The sequence below is a fragment of the Anticarsia gemmatalis genome, chromosome 11, assembly GCF_050436995.1.
Source record: "Anticarsia gemmatalis isolate Benzon Research Colony breed Stoneville strain chromosome 11, ilAntGemm2 primary, whole genome shotgun sequence".
NCBI classification, from domain to species: domain Eukaryota; kingdom Metazoa; phylum Arthropoda; class Insecta; order Lepidoptera; family Erebidae; genus Anticarsia; species Anticarsia gemmatalis.
The window spans coordinates 10,006,662-10,022,250 of record NC_134755.1 but is presented as its reverse complement, the minus strand read 5'-3'; the positions used below and the strand labels follow the sequence as shown (position 1 = coordinate 10,022,250).

Below are 15,589 nucleotides of genomic sequence, written 5' to 3'. Positions count from 1 at the left end.
AAGATTAAAGATTTTAAACGGTAAAAACACATCCATTCATAATACCTTTATCCTTTTCAAGTCTTTGTATGAAATAAACAAACTATTGTGTAGCACTGAACATTTTCAGTATTTCATTGTGAGTTATTCAACAAAGTATTTTTGTATGGTTTTGTATTTACGATAGATGACATTGAACGGTTCAACTCATGTGTATTTCAGACTAGCTGACCCGCACGGCTCCGCTCACAAAATATCTGCATTTTTTTGTTTTCTTCTCCATAAAAATCTTTCCCGTGTCTTAAAGACAATGTACAAAAACTATACGTCGAATTGATACCGTTCTTGTGTTTAGCGCTTAGCAACACATTTGGCGATTCATTTTGATATCTAAGAAGACTAGTAGAGTGGCCTGATTTCGTTCAGGAATATAGTCAGTGGCGGATTTGCAGTCCTAGCCGCTATAGGCCCCATGCCCTGTGCCGCCCCTTTTTCAGAACCCATCATACATGTAGACTGGATACATAGTTCTTTATTGACAATAAATAATTGACTAACTATATCCAGTCTTTTAATTGTTTAAACAAATTAATTAATGTTATAATAAGCTGCTAGTTTATAATAAGTACTTTCCGAGGTTTTAGGGATGATTAGATACTTACATGATGTAAGTATCTAATCATCCCTAACCTACACGCTAACGCGCCAACCTACACGCGGGTGGAACTGCAGGCTACAGCTGATATTATATACTATGCATTTGAGTTATTTGTTATTTATCTTGTTATAATCAGTAATTATTAGTAGTTTTAATAGATTCGTCATGTCTGTCAGTCTGTCCGTCCGTATGTCACAGTCATTTTATTGAGACTATGTATAATATAAGGTTATTTTGAAGGTAGTTGTATCCAATGAACCGCTATAAAGGTGTAGTATAATTTTGAAAAACGATAAGGTTGACACTCCATACATGTTACTGAGAGATGATTTTTTTTAAATACATTGTGCGTTGTGTGTTGTCCGCCTGTCGGAACTGCCTCAATGCTCTATACATTATATTTTCTAAATCTGGTGGGCTTCTCCGTTTCTCCGAACCCATCGTGCGCGAGTCCGACTCGCAGTTGCCCGATTGTTTGTCACGAAGTGCCGCCCTTAATATCTAGCCGCCCTAGGCCTGGGCCTACTGGGCCTTAGGGCAAATCCGCCACTGAATATAGTACCTGCAATATTATCACGTTGATTCCATTCCCACAGACATTTTGATCCAATCGACCCCATACAAACCTTGTCACGACAGTTACAAACATATAAAAAAATAAACATCCGATTTAGTTCAGTTGTTCAAAAGTTATGCGCGTACGTATACATTTCAATCGTTCATTTATTCGCGTATCTATGTATATTTATTTATATACATTATTTATATACGCGACACTTAGCAGTTCAATTTATTCACGTGTATTTCAGACATGTACTTCTCTATTCTCGTCGATTCGTTTTCACGCCCAATAATGTCAGCTCGTGATAATGGGTTTTTAAAGCCTTTTGAACTCAATAAACGGTGGAACATTCTGTAGTAATTAATGAGAGGTCAATATAACTGATATCGCGGCCTTGTGTCGGTACAACTACTACCTTTATACGTCGTAGTTTACCATAATATTGTCATCAAACTAATTTTAATCGTTTGAAAACTACTACCGCCCGTGACTTCGTCTGCGACTCTGCAGTCTTAAGTTTTTCCATTTTCACAACATTATTATTGCTGTTCTTTAATATAAAAGTTCTTCCTCATTTTTACTCTCTTCAAAGGGGGGATTTCCTCAAATCCTCTGATAATAATGCTCCTCTACACCTCCTAAGGAATCTCTATACCAAATTTCAGTATTCTTCGCTCAGAAGTCTAGGATGTGCGATTCTTAGACCTACTAAAAATGCTCAGAAAATTTTATGAGAATTGGTCAAGCCGTTTTTGAGGAGTACGAGAACGAACCTTGTGACACGAGAATTTTATATATAAGATTGATTAACAAGTAAAATTAGATTTTTGTGCATAGTTAATAGAGTTAACTTTCGCTTGATATTTTGTTATGTATTCTAATAGTTGTTAGGTAAATAAAACAAGATTAGACGCACATAAGGCATGTAGGTCAGTGCGATATACTGATAATATGAACAACCCTGATCTTGTATTAATTTCCCATTTAATGTGGTGTCAGTTGCGTAATGTCGATTAAAATTGTTGACATTGTGATGTAATTATTATTCATTATTTACTTCCTGATCAATAAATTTTGTCTGTAAATACCTGTTAAAAATAATCGTAACGATTGATCGGAAATAAGCTTCATGGTACTTTCTTCTTTTGGTAAACACGAAAAGATCGTCTATGTAAATCTTTCTTAAAAACTTCTATCAGGCTTGACTGAAATTATACTCTCGATATAGTCCTACTAGTAATATTATAAAAGCGAAACTATATTAAATAATGGATGTACGGGTTTGTGACTATTTCACGAGAAAACTACAGAGCAGATTTTTATGAAATTCTATACAACTATAAAAAAAAATCTGTGGTTTTAAGCCTAGATTGACACATAGGACACTTTTTACCGAAAAAAACCCTTTTACGCGGACGCAGTACTAAAAAATAAATGCTAGAGGTTCAGCCAGAACTGATTACTCAAAATATATGAGTCAGTCTAGTAATGAAATAAATTGCTTAGCGATTTAAAACAAAGTCTCTCTCGTCCTCAATCAAAACCAATACTAAACAACCAAATCACAAATTGTAGAATCAACAACCACATCGTCAAAGCCAGCAGTGAAAAAAGACGACAAGGAGAGTATCCCTTCTACAGCGAACGTAGAGAAACAAGAGAATACAAACACAGGCACCTTGGAGAATGTGACTGAGAGTAGTAACGACACTATTGAAGGTGATAGAAGAAAGATCCTGATCAAATTGAAGTACCTCAACGATACGCTCAAAGAAGTTGAAGGCAGCCTCGATGAGTTACTCAAGGATTTTAAATGGTATGTACTTTTTAACACTTTGTTTAACGAATTTAAAACCTTATTTATTAATTTTATTTGTGTACTATTTATTTAACCGGTATTACACGATGTAAGTTTATTGTTCCTACTTGTATACAATGCGTATGTTCCTCTGCACTGATGATTGTTGTACAGTTTAGTAACCGGTACACTACTGATAGTTTAAGAGTTAAGTAGTTGTGAGTGCGCAAGTGAAAGAAACTTCTTCCCGTAGTAATTTATTATTCTAGTTACGTAAATACAGTTTTTGAGTTGAAAGGTGACTCTCACACACGTGCGGACGCTCGTTTGTTAAAATGCACACTAAATATAAATTAATTATAATTACAAAACAATCAGCCGATTTGTGTAAGATCAGCGGAATATCAACTAAGTGTACGTAAACCGTACATATTCCCAACCCGGAAGTAATAACAAAAAAAGTATTTATTAATTAATGAATGAGAATCACCCGTACAAAGAAATTGTTGAAATGTATAAACTAAAAATTCATAACAAAAACATTGGTTAATAAGTTTAGGTATCTAAAATTTAAATTGGATATCCGAGGCAGACTTCGAACAGGCACATTCAGCATCGACCGACGCCTCCGCTCGCGGCTTTGGATGCGGGCGTATGCTCCTCGAACGGGAACCGAACAACGTCTTTATCCCAGTAGTTGGTGTTACAGTCTGCACTTCGATGTCCTCGGTTGTACCCGTAGGGTTACTGATGTCACACGTATTGCGGTTGCAGTAACCATGTTTACTCGCCACCCATACGGCTATCGCCAATCCTACGATAGCCAGTAGTATATAGGAAATGGCATAATGGTGTATATCGTGCGTTGTTAACGTCGTCGGTGCGGTAAATAATATTCAGGTTGGTTAGATGTTATCTGAGTCGCCGGCTCCATATGTTTTAACGTCAAGTATTCATTCATAAAGTTTCTGTACATAGTCAACAGAGGTTTGTTTTTATGTAATCGTTTTTCTAGTTTGAGAAATTGTGCAATCGCAGTAGATTTCGAATGTCCAAGGTGTTGTTCATAACCCTGGATCATAGGCATTTTTACAATATATTGGCCTTCAGAACTTCTTTTTGTTGTTTGTTGGTAATAAGTTTCACATTGATCGTCTCGATGTATGTCTTGAGAGCTTGGTATAATATCTTCAATTTCCCAATACTTCGACAAATCAGATGTGATAGCTAAAGTTAGATGACAGTTAAAGATTCTTAGTTTCCCGCATAAGATCCACCCCAAACGAGTTTGCTGGGCGATGGGTGAATGCTGATCACCTTTCAACACTCCGTCCAAGATGATATCCGCGTAAACATCAGCTCCCAGAAGAAAATCTATTGAGCCAGACACATTATAGTTCGGATCGGCGAGTTTCAAGTTTTGAAGATGTGTCCAACCTGTGCTTTGGAAAGTGCTGCCAGGCAACTTATTGGTTAAGTTAGTCAGTATCAAAGCTTGTACATTGAATGTAAAATCTGAGTGTATCGACTTGCAGTGGAGCTGGAGAAGGCCCTTGCAGTTGCGTGACGTAGAACCAATGCCGGTTATAGCAGCGTCAAATTTGCTTCGAGGTAAGCGTAGCAGTTGCGCCGCATTTTCAGATATTAAGTTTGTCTGTGACCCTTGATCTAGGAGGCCTCGCAAAGTGACATAGTTTCCGTCGGCAGATTGCACCTTGATCTGAATGGTAGTTAATAAGACTTCTGTGCCATCGGTCGCTAAGTGGTGAGCGCCAGGTGTAGTTGATGTTGAAGGTCCTGGATTCGAATTCCGATCTTGATCCCTTCTAACATTTGAGTCATTATAGACAGGTTTATTGAAATGTAATAATGTATGATGTTTCAAATTACATTCGCGGCACGTTTTCTTCGAACTGCACGCGACATTGCCGTGGCTGTATAAGCAATTTTTGCAAACTTTGAGTTTTGCAACAGTTTTATTCCGTTGCGCAATGTCCATGTCGATGAACTTATCACACTGCATCAACACGTGATCTTTATAGCAAAGAGGACATTGTCCGTACGATGCATGAAAAATTTTAGAGTAGCCTAATTTTTTCATGTCTTGCTGCTTGTTAGGAAAATTATTGGGCTTATAGTTATTGTTCCATCCTCTATTGTTAGGCCTATGAATTTTGTTTTCAATGGTCTCTTTAGAGCAGCCCTTTGCAGTTTCGTAAGCGAGAAATTTGAGTTCTAGGAAACCGAGGAATTCCTCCAAATTCGGCAATTCTCTGTTGTTTTGAGTTTCTTTTGTGTATTCGTTAAGAGTAATCGAATCTAATTTTTGTGACATGTTGTAAACAATCATTGGTCCCCAATTTGACACCTCAACTCCCATGTTGCCAAGGCCATTCATACACTCTGTAATTACATCGTGCATGCGTTTCATGTTGTTGGCGTTAGGGTGTTGGATAGCTGGTATATTCTGCATGGTACTCATGAAAGATGTGAACTGTAGTCGACGGTTGTCATATCTGTGCGATAATATCTCCCAACATGAATCGTAATTATCCCCACTAATAGATAAGTGTTGGACGAGGCGCTCTGCTTCACCCTTAAGTTTTGTCTTCAAGTACTGCATTTTTTGTGCCTTAGAGATACTGGGGTTGTTGTGGATGGTTTCCATGAAGATGTCCTTGAACGTAATCCAGTGAACATAATTTCCAGAAAATTCCGGGATGTCGATTTTTGGTGCGGACCGCTGATAATGTACACTAGACCACATTTTACTATTTAAAGCCCGTTTTATGTTGTCATATTTCTGTTCAAGAGCTTCGTACTTTTGACTGTAGTCCATAATCAAATTGGACCCTTTTAGTTCGTCTTCCAACTCCCAATGAGTTTTGTCAATCAGCTCCCATTTTGACTTTAAAATGGTAATATGTTCTTCGAACTCCCACTTCTCAGTTATGCAATCAAGGTCAATCTTCGACATAGCTCTGTATAACGCCTTAAAATTTCGTTCTTGTTGTATGATTAGTTTTTGTTTTCCGTCGTCCATAGCGTCGTCGTCCATCAGTCCGCTTAAGTCAAAATAAACGTTTATTTTTTGTTTTCGTTGAAAGGAAAGTAAATCCACCATATTCTTCTTAGTTGAGTCGTACAAAGTCTTAGTTTTCCCGTAAATATCGTCAGTGAAATATCCAATATTTTTATTTTCGACTCCTTTCACTAATATCTGATGCTGTTGTTCAAAGTTTACCCATAGTTTTTCTAAGTTCTCCAAACGTTTTTCTAGATAGTCGATAGATTTTCGAGAACTGCTGTCTTTCTTGTAATTGGTACATAAGGTTTTGATATCTTCAAAGATGCCGCCTTGTTTGGTTAGTTGTTGCTCCATGGTACCTTAAGTTAAGTTGTAGGTTCCAGGAAAGTTGTGTCCAGGATACGAAGAAGACTGTAGGTTCCGTAGTTCTACTGGTCTTCAATTTCCAGTGTTTCTTCGTAACTCGTCTTGTTCGCGAACCTCGTTGAAAGTTGAATGTTATTGATGCTAAGTTAATCTGCGTCCTTGTGATGACACACGACTCTCAATTTGGACCGGTGAGACCCGCTTGTGGGAGGCCGACCAAACCGATTCGCTATCACAGTTTATGAGACACAGAGATCCTCAGCATCCGGCTCGAAGGACCATTTAATGTACAGTTTAGTAACCGGTACACTACTGATAGTTTAAGAGTTAAGTAGTTGTGAGTGCGCAAGTGAAAGAAACTTCTTCCCGTAGTAATTTATTATTCTAGTTACGTAAATACAGTTTTTGAGTTGAAAGGTGACTCTCACACACGTGCGGACGCTCGTTTGTTAAAATGCACACTAAATATAAATTAATTATAATTACAAAACAATCAGCCGATTTGTGTAAGATCAGCGGAATATCAACTAAGTGTACGTAAACCGTACATTGTTCTAATTGTTGTTTCTTAGACGATGTAAGAAATTCACACTGTTACATTATTATTTCAAACTGGTACATTTAACTTGACATCGTATAACTCAGACATTACTCAAGTTTCCCGAAAAATCAGAAACAATTACCGAAACACTCAAAACACAGATAAGTAACATAATGCTCCGTCTTGTGTGAAACGAACCTATGACCCTCGCACGCATTGTTAGCATACCTATGGCCACTTTAACCGTTGGTCCACAGAAATCGTCACTCATCAACGTCGTAATATTGATTTTGTTTTCACTCATAATCGCCTGGTCGTTTGACACGCGATTCCGTTGTACTTATTGTTTGTTTCGTGTGCCTGCTTTGTTTTTCCTTGCCAGTTATTTAATTGAGTTTATGCAGGTAAAATGAAGGTAAACACTTGAACAGTGTTTTTATTGTCAATTGTGCCTAACCTGTACCCGAGGCCGCTCATAAAAGCTTTATTTGAAAAAGAAGCTTTTAGGCTCACTCGCTGAAACATGGATCCAACAACGTTAAGTTTATGATATCTAGCGAGTCTAACGACACCTTCAGGTATAGGAAGCGTGATGTTACAATGCTGTCGTCCTACGAAAATTACTCTAAATCTGTTTAGCAATTCAATGCTACAGCTATCAAAGTGACTGTCACTCAAAGTATGCATGTTTCATAACATTAATAGGAAGTTGGATCGGTCCTTTTTTGGTATTAGAATCAAGTAATGCGACCTAGAATAGTATAAATCTCTTCCTACATTCATGGGAAGATACGCTATATACCTATGTTTTCTATTAACTAGCAGGTAACGCCAAGGCTATTACGTAGTGCACATAGAAAACAGCTTTACTTTGTTTGCAGATTTCGCTAGACTGTGCGAATGATGGTTATATAAACAAACTCACGTATTTTGACTGTTATTTGAAAAAGTAGCGACTATGGCGGATTAAGAAACAATTTGATTGTAATTCGTGTATCATCTGATCCCAATTTAAATACAAGTCTATGGCGTTCATTTTGCCTGATTTTTCCTAGAGCGTCCCAAAATTAGAATTTTTTAACTTTACAAAAATTATAACCGAAGGCGCAAATAGTGTTGTTTCATTCAAACATTCAATTTTCTATAACCGCAACGCTGTCGGCTTAACATAGCCTTTCTGACTGAGGCTTATGTATCTGACAACTATCTATATTATTTTAGTCCTAAATTTTCGAAATATCGGTTGTAAACACGGGGGCTGTACTTATTAGTTCTGTTTTATAAGTTATTTGTGTGTTGTTCGCAGGCGGCACTTCTCGTCGGAGCTGACGGCGGAGGCGCGCGTGCGGCTGATCTTCAACGGGCGCGTGCTGCTGGACGACGCGGCCACGCTGCGCGCCTGCGGCCTGCACGACCGCGCCGTCGTGCACTGCCTCGTGCATCCCAAGAGGAATAATAACAATCAGGTTTGTGTGCTCAATACCAATAATATTGTTCTTGTCTTACAAGCATGTAAGCAAAATATCTTGATTTTAGCTGTCTTATAACTATCAGATCATGAATAATAAATTATTGGAGTAGAGCGTACATTATCTAATTTTAAATGTCAAATTGTTTCTTGTGAAGACAATACGATAATACCTTGTATAATATATGTCACCTTAAACAGGAGACGGATTAGGCAAAGAATACATCATGCTGGTAAAATGGGTTTCTGAGTTCAAATCTCTTAATACTTTCCTTTATTGTTGTATCAATTGCTTATTTATTATAGATACCTAGTACGTACAATTTTTCAGCCAGAAAATTGTTGAACTATCGATATAACATACCGCACAGGACACCCTTGCATCTATCTTCATGGGAAGAGACTCGTACCCAACAGTTTGATAGTTTGTGTACAGTTTGAACGTTTACCCAACGTTTTGGTACTCAGCAGGGCAACAGTATCTCGGAGGGCGGAGTGAACGGCAGCCACGAGCTGATCACGGAGCGCGCGGCGCCCGAGCGCGCCTGGGACCTCGAGAACATACTCATGACGCTCGTGTCCGTCGCGCTCACTGTCGTCTGGTTCTTTAGGTAATAACACCATCTTTACATGATTATATAACCTCACTAAAGCCAAAATAGATATACGCTATCTACAGGGATGATCCGCTTAATGAAAGTACAACTATGGTATACTATGTGTCAATCTTTTATTTTTGTGTCCATAGTTTGACGTGCTCTCGTTACGAAATGTCTGCAGAATCATTTTTTTTTTTTTTTTTTTTGTTAACCTGTACTGTCCCACTGCTGGGCAAAGGCCTCCCCCATTTTCTTCCAGTCCCCTCTATCTCCTGCTATTCGTGTCCAATTAATATTAAAGGCATCTAGATCGTCACGCCAGCGCTTCTTGGGTCTGCCCCGACGGCGACGTCCCTCTGTAGGCACCCATTGCGTGCTGATCCGTGCCCATCTATCTGGGTGCATGCGGCTGACGTGACCCGCCCACTCCCATTTAAGCTTTGCTGTTTTTGTGCCCACATCAGTAATGCCAGTCCGTGAACGTATGTCCGAGTTTCGGATTTTATCTATTAATTTTATTCCAAGAACACTGCGTTCTATGGCTCTTTGGCAAACCTTGAGTTTGGACTTTTGAGACTCAGTCAGTGACCATGTTTGAGCTCCGTAAGTTAGGACGGGCAGAATACACATGTCGATGAGTTTACGCTTGAGAGACATTGGAAGGTCACCCTTCATTAGCGCTTTCATGGACCAGTAGCTCTTCCAGGCATTTTCAATCCGGCGATCGATTTCTTTGTCCTGCCTGTTCTCGAAGGAGACTAACTGGCCCAGGTAAACGTACTCATCGACATAGTGTAATTCCTGCCCGTCAACCTCGACCTTACGTTTTCTGCTGTTGGTCATTATCTTTGTCTTGGATTGATTCATCGTTAGTCCAACCTCAAGGCTTGCTGTGCTCAGGTCTTGGAGCATTTTTTCGATACCCGTGGCAGATGGCGCGAAAAGGACGATATCGTCGGCGAATCTTAGGTTGGTAAGCCTATTTTCGCCGACCATAATGCCATTCTCCCTCCATCTAACAGCTAAAGATTTAAAAACTTCTTCTAGCGTGCTCGTAAATAATTTAGGAGAGAGCGTGTCACCTTGTTTTACTCCTTTTTCTATTGTAAATGTGGGACCTAGAGAATTTAACTTAATATTTGCGGTGCTATTGTTGTATATGGTTTTTATTAGAGATATGTAAGTGCTATTTATTTCTTGGTTATGTAAAGCGGAGAAAATGTGTTGATGTTTGATACTGTCGAAGGCTTTTTTATAGTCAACGAAGGCTAAGTAGAGAGGTGTCTGATACTCTGTGTATTTCTCTATTACCTGATTTAAAGTTTGGAGGTGGTCAGTAGTGGAGAATCCAGGCCGGAATCCAGCTTGTTCGGGTGGCTGATGGGAATCTAATTTACTGTCAATGCGATTGAATATAATTTTGATATAAGCCTTGTACAAATGGGAGACTAAACTGATAGGTCGGTAGTTGTTGATGTCATTTTTTGGGCCTTTTTTGTGTAAAAGAATAATATTGGAGTGGCACATCTTAACAGGAAACTTGCCGGTTTTTAGAATGGTGTTGAAAAGTTTGGTGATATGGGTGAGAAGTGTGGGAAGACCAATTTTGAGAGCCTCTGTGGTTACTCCGTCCTCTCCAGGACTTTTTCCATATGGCATGCTTTTAAGTACCTTATGTACCTCACTTTCTTGTATCGGAGGAATGTCTTCTGCGCATGTGTAGGGTGTTACAGTATCTATGGGTTTAGAGCTGTCCGAATATAAGTTTTATAGTATTCTGTACAGATGTTAATAACTTTGTCTCTGCTGTGTTGTGATTTCCCCTCGCTGTCCTTTAAGCTACTGATCCATTGTTTTGTTCTAGATATACCTTCTTTTGCTACTCTTAAAGACTTTTGTTTTTCAAGTGCTATTTTCACTAGATGAGTATTTAAATTTCTGATGTCTTTTCTTATGTATCTTTTCACCTGTCTGTCTATTAATCTATATTGTGCGGTGCCGATTGTATATTGTTGTCTTTTTTCTATTAGGTTAATTGTTGTGCTTGTAAGTTTATTGGTTTTTATTCTATTGTTTTTTATTTTGTTACTGCTTATTTGTATACCCGTGATTATTTTGTTGTATTGATCTTCAACATCCTCTATATCTATTTCGAGGCTTCCAAAGTAGTTGGAGAGATCGAGGTTGAATTGGTCTGAGTTATTAAGAAGGTTACTCTTGGTGATCTTCTTAATTCGGGATGCAAACAATGCGGCTCTATGAATTTTAAAATTGAATTTAACTTTGGCACGGATTGGTCGATGATCGGAACTGAAATTGAGTTTATTGATAACACCTACATCTGTTACTATTTTTTGATCGGACGTGAGTATAAAGTCGATCTCATTTTTTATGCTGCAGTTTGGAGAGACCCATGTCCAGCGACGTTGAGGTCTTTTTGGGAACATGCTGTTGGCAATGTGCATGTTTTGAGCAGAAGAAAATTGTATTAGCCTAGTACCTCGTTCATTACGGTACCCTAGGCCATGTGGACCAAGTGTGAGTCTATCATCATTTTCTTGTCTTGTTCCTATCTTTGCGTTGAAATCACCTATTACCATATTCCAAGTACCACGATTTTCATCACAAGCCGTGTTGAGGAGGTTGTAAAAATCTTCGATATCTTCATCGGGATGTGCTGATGTTGGTGCATATACTTGAATGATGGATAATGTAGTTTTATCGTTGAGGCGGAATTTAAGTACAGCTATACGTTCGGAATATCCTAGGAATTCTATAATATTGTTTCTCCATTTTTTTGCCACCATAAACCCTACACCATAGCGCCCACTAGTCTCTCCAATGTGATAGAAGACATAGTTTTCTCTCTCTTCTGTTATTTCTCCTTGTCTTCTGACTTCTGAGAGTCCTATAATGTCCCAGTTGATGTGGGTGAGAGCATTTTCAAATTCTATTATACGCTCATCTTTCATAAGGGTGCGAACATTGTATGTTATTATATTGAGAGTATCAGAGTCCATTATTATGTTTGCCGAAGTCGTCTGACGGTTGGTATTTCTCGCCCGGAGATTATCGCCCCTGACTCCAGTGCCGCTTCGGCGCCCGTCAACGCCAGCACAGCAGCTGGAGTCGCCAGGCACTTGGGGACAGCTTGTATCGGTATTATTCATGTTTGTTTTGGGGGGGTTTGGACCATGATCCGCCACGCTGGTCCAGTGCGGGTTGGCGGGTGGCCAGAGCCTCGTTTGTTGTTCGGCAGGGTGTACCACGTGCAGGTGAGGTTGGCTTGGGATTAAAGTTGGTATGAAATCCCCTTACACCCCAAGAAGCAGAATCATTTATTAAGTTCAAATGAGGGACACTTCTCGTTGTTTTTATTTCGCCTTCATATTACAACTTTACATCTGACTTGAATACCGCACACAACTTAAATTATCAAATTAATTTAATTTGTAATTCAGTCATTTTTATAAAAAAGTTCGTGTCTCGAGTGCGCAGAAATATATTGTTACTAATATTAATGTTTGTACCCAGATGTGAATATTCGAACATGTTCACGGCGAGCGCGAGCGTGGCCCTGTTCGGTCTAACAGTGTTCTACAGCGTGGCTATCTTCGGCCTGTACCTCTCCGACACATTCCAGTTCGACCGCCGCGCGCCGCAGCCCGTGCCCAACAACTAGCTAACTCTATACTATCGCCACACAACACACTAGCTACCACGTACCACTCAAGTTTGCCGCTGTCACCCACGCAAAATGACAATTTTAATACCTAGAAATCAACGCTCATCGGCAAACTTGAGTGGAATAAGTTGAGAAATTCAACATTCTATCTCTCAGACAAATGTTCATACTTTATTTCATTGTGTTGTTGTATTAACCCCCGGTTTGTGATTACATTCAGCGGTATAATTATCTATTCGATAGCGTTTAAACTCATATAAAAAAACGCTATTGAATAGATAAACTACCGCTAAATGTACTCAGACACCGGGCGTTAGACACTTCTGGTTCAGTTTAAATTAAAGTTAGAACATTTGTCCCGCCAATTCTTATATGATATACATACTATACTCTTTAAAATATAGCTTGATTAGAATGGCAGATGTCAAACTGTTTTGACTAGGGTTGTAGAAGTATTGATCAAAATCGATAGCGAAAAAATCGAATCTAAAATAATTATATTCGATTCAATTATTTTTGAATTAGCTTTTTACGAATTGTTGTTGTGAATCTTATTGTTTAAGCAAATTCGTATAGGACGACCAGCCCCACTTTTAACACCGCACGGAGACCTCTCCTAGTTTAGTATTAATTAGGATCAATTAAATAAAACAATGAAAACAGTTAAAAAAAAAATTATTCAGTTAATGGTGCAATTCTGATGATAGGGATGAGGATGATAGTAATATAGGATGCGCAGCTAATGGTGCGCATCCTTAATCAGTATCATTCTCATCGGTATCATCAGAATCGCTCGAACAATCTTGGAGATTAATTATTAATTCTTGGTCACAAATAGTATCAAAGTGTACTTCGCGATTAACGATTAATCACTCGATTTACTCTTATCTATTGTGTCTCCTCACTAAAATTTTTGCAACATGACGTAGCCTTGTAGAGAGGTTGAAAATTATTAGGTTTATTTTTAAGACTAAAGAAAATAGTACTGATTTTTAGTTTAAAGGCTGATTGTACTGAATTATTCTGATTTATTATTGAGGATCTGTATTTAAAAAATAGTTATAATGCTAGACAAGACAGATTTTTCGTGTTTCAATTTGTAATACTCGTGAGACGTCACTACAAAGTTGTGTCATCTGTTTTGCTTAGAACTGTCATTTTAATCAAGCTATATTTTAAAGAGTATAGTTTGTTTTATAAACTATTCTTCGCGTCGTATAGCGAATGTCTCTAAAAGCTTACAAAAGAACCCCGTTTAATTTGACAACGAAATAGCTAGTGTGTTCAAATAAATAGATATGCCGCCTTTTGTACTGTGTTAAAGGTAGCGTTTGGATACGAGTGATGTTTAGTCAATAGTAGCATGGCTCGTTGCGGCAATCTCAATGGCACCCTTTAAACACACTCTATCACGCATGACACCACAATCGCGCGTGAAAGAGCGCGCATTAAAAAGGTGTGCAAGGAGAGAGGAAAGATCATCTGTCAAGCCCGCGAAGAAAATCGCGAGTGAAGAGCGCGCGATAGAGCATGTGTGTAAAGGTGCCTTATGTAAACGAGTTATTTATTTTTAATGTAAGCATAATTTGAAAGCCAAAGCCGAGGAAGAAGCATTTTGTAACATTTTTAACTGTAGGATATGAGTAGAATAGGTGGTGCCTTTATTCTTGCATTAGAAATTTTGTGGCTTATGTATTTGTATTGTGGGCAAAGGCTTGCCTGAGCCCCTTGTGACTAAAATATTGTCATGCTACTAATGACTATGTTTGAACTCTATATGCAGGTCATATTATTGTATTATTCTTTGAAATTAATACCAAGCGCTTATACTTTTAGTTACAATGTAAATCATTATTATAATTGGCTTAGCAAAGCAGTCATGTATATAAATAAATGTTGCATATATGTATAGTGATAATCGATACTTTGTAACAAAACACCAAAACATATGCAATATTATTAAAATAGTTATAAAAAGTCTGAAAATGAAAATATGCGAAAAAATAATGATAAATAACAAGCTTCTGTAAAGCAAAGTGAAGATTTAACAAAGTCGGATGTAACTGTGTTAACTTTAATAAACAAGTGAATCTTTAATTATAGAAATGTGTAATGATGTCTGTTGCAGATCTAAATCTTAATTTTAAATATTAACTTCATCAAGTTGCACAAAGACATTAATCTGTATAAATAATGAGACCTAGTCCTTTAACTGGTGGAAAACCGTCCAGAAACTAATTCATTGTTTACCAAAAAATTAGGTTGGCTGTTTCAATACTAACAAAATTTGAAGTTTACACACATAACCAGAAATGTTATTTTTTTTTCCTTACTACGTGATACGAGATATTCTCACCCAAAAGTAATATTGTTCTGTGATTGTAACCTTAAATTTTAGTGCACTTTTAACACTAAAATTGTTTAATCTGTTACTATTAACACAAGCACCTGTGTATAGTCAACATAATCGTCGCATGGTCTCAAAAATTGTAAATAGTGGTAATAGGCATATAAATATGTTTATACTTATTTATTTAGACGTAAGTACGGACCTTTCTTAGTTTTTATCATCTATAACATGTCGGATATCAAATATTTTTATATTTTTGTCCAATTATTAAAACTTTTAGTAATCATAAAAGCTTTCAAAATTATAGTTATCATTCGGGTACCTAATCGTTTTCTACGCTAATAAATGTTTTTATTGTTATTTACTTTTAAGGATATAGATATATTAAAAGTAAATTTTAATTGAAATCCGTTTCGAGTTTTATTTTTTCTCATTTCTCAGCAGCTAAGTTTCGCCAGTTCTGTTTTTGCTCTCCATGAACGTACCCTTGTCCACTCGGCCTTTCTCTAGTCCTGTCCTTACCTCATCCTGAATCCCGCAGTAGACGGTTGCCTT

General features: G+C 37.8%; 1 protein-coding gene across 4 annotated transcripts in view; it reads left to right on the top strand.

The window, feature by feature from the left end:
• Positions 1-15,443, top strand: part of LOC142976781 (transmembrane and ubiquitin-like domain-containing protein 1) — a 33,700-nt gene extending 18,257 nt beyond the window's left edge. For 3 of the 4 annotated variants that reach the window (XM_076120340.1, XM_076120341.1, XM_076120338.1), the window contains 4 exons: positions 2,775-3,015; positions 8,239-8,398; positions 8,869-9,011; positions 12,534-15,443. In XM_076120340.1, the coding sequence (XP_075976455.1) occupies positions 2,775-3,015; positions 8,239-8,398; positions 8,869-9,011; positions 12,534-12,681 (692 nt within the window). In that variant the 3' untranslated portion in view covers positions 12,682-15,443. The remainder of the gene's footprint in view (positions 1-2,774; positions 3,016-8,238; positions 8,399-8,868; positions 9,012-12,533) is intronic. The other variant, XM_076120339.1, reaches the window with a different exon arrangement.
• Positions 15,444-15,589: the final 146 nt, after the last annotated feature.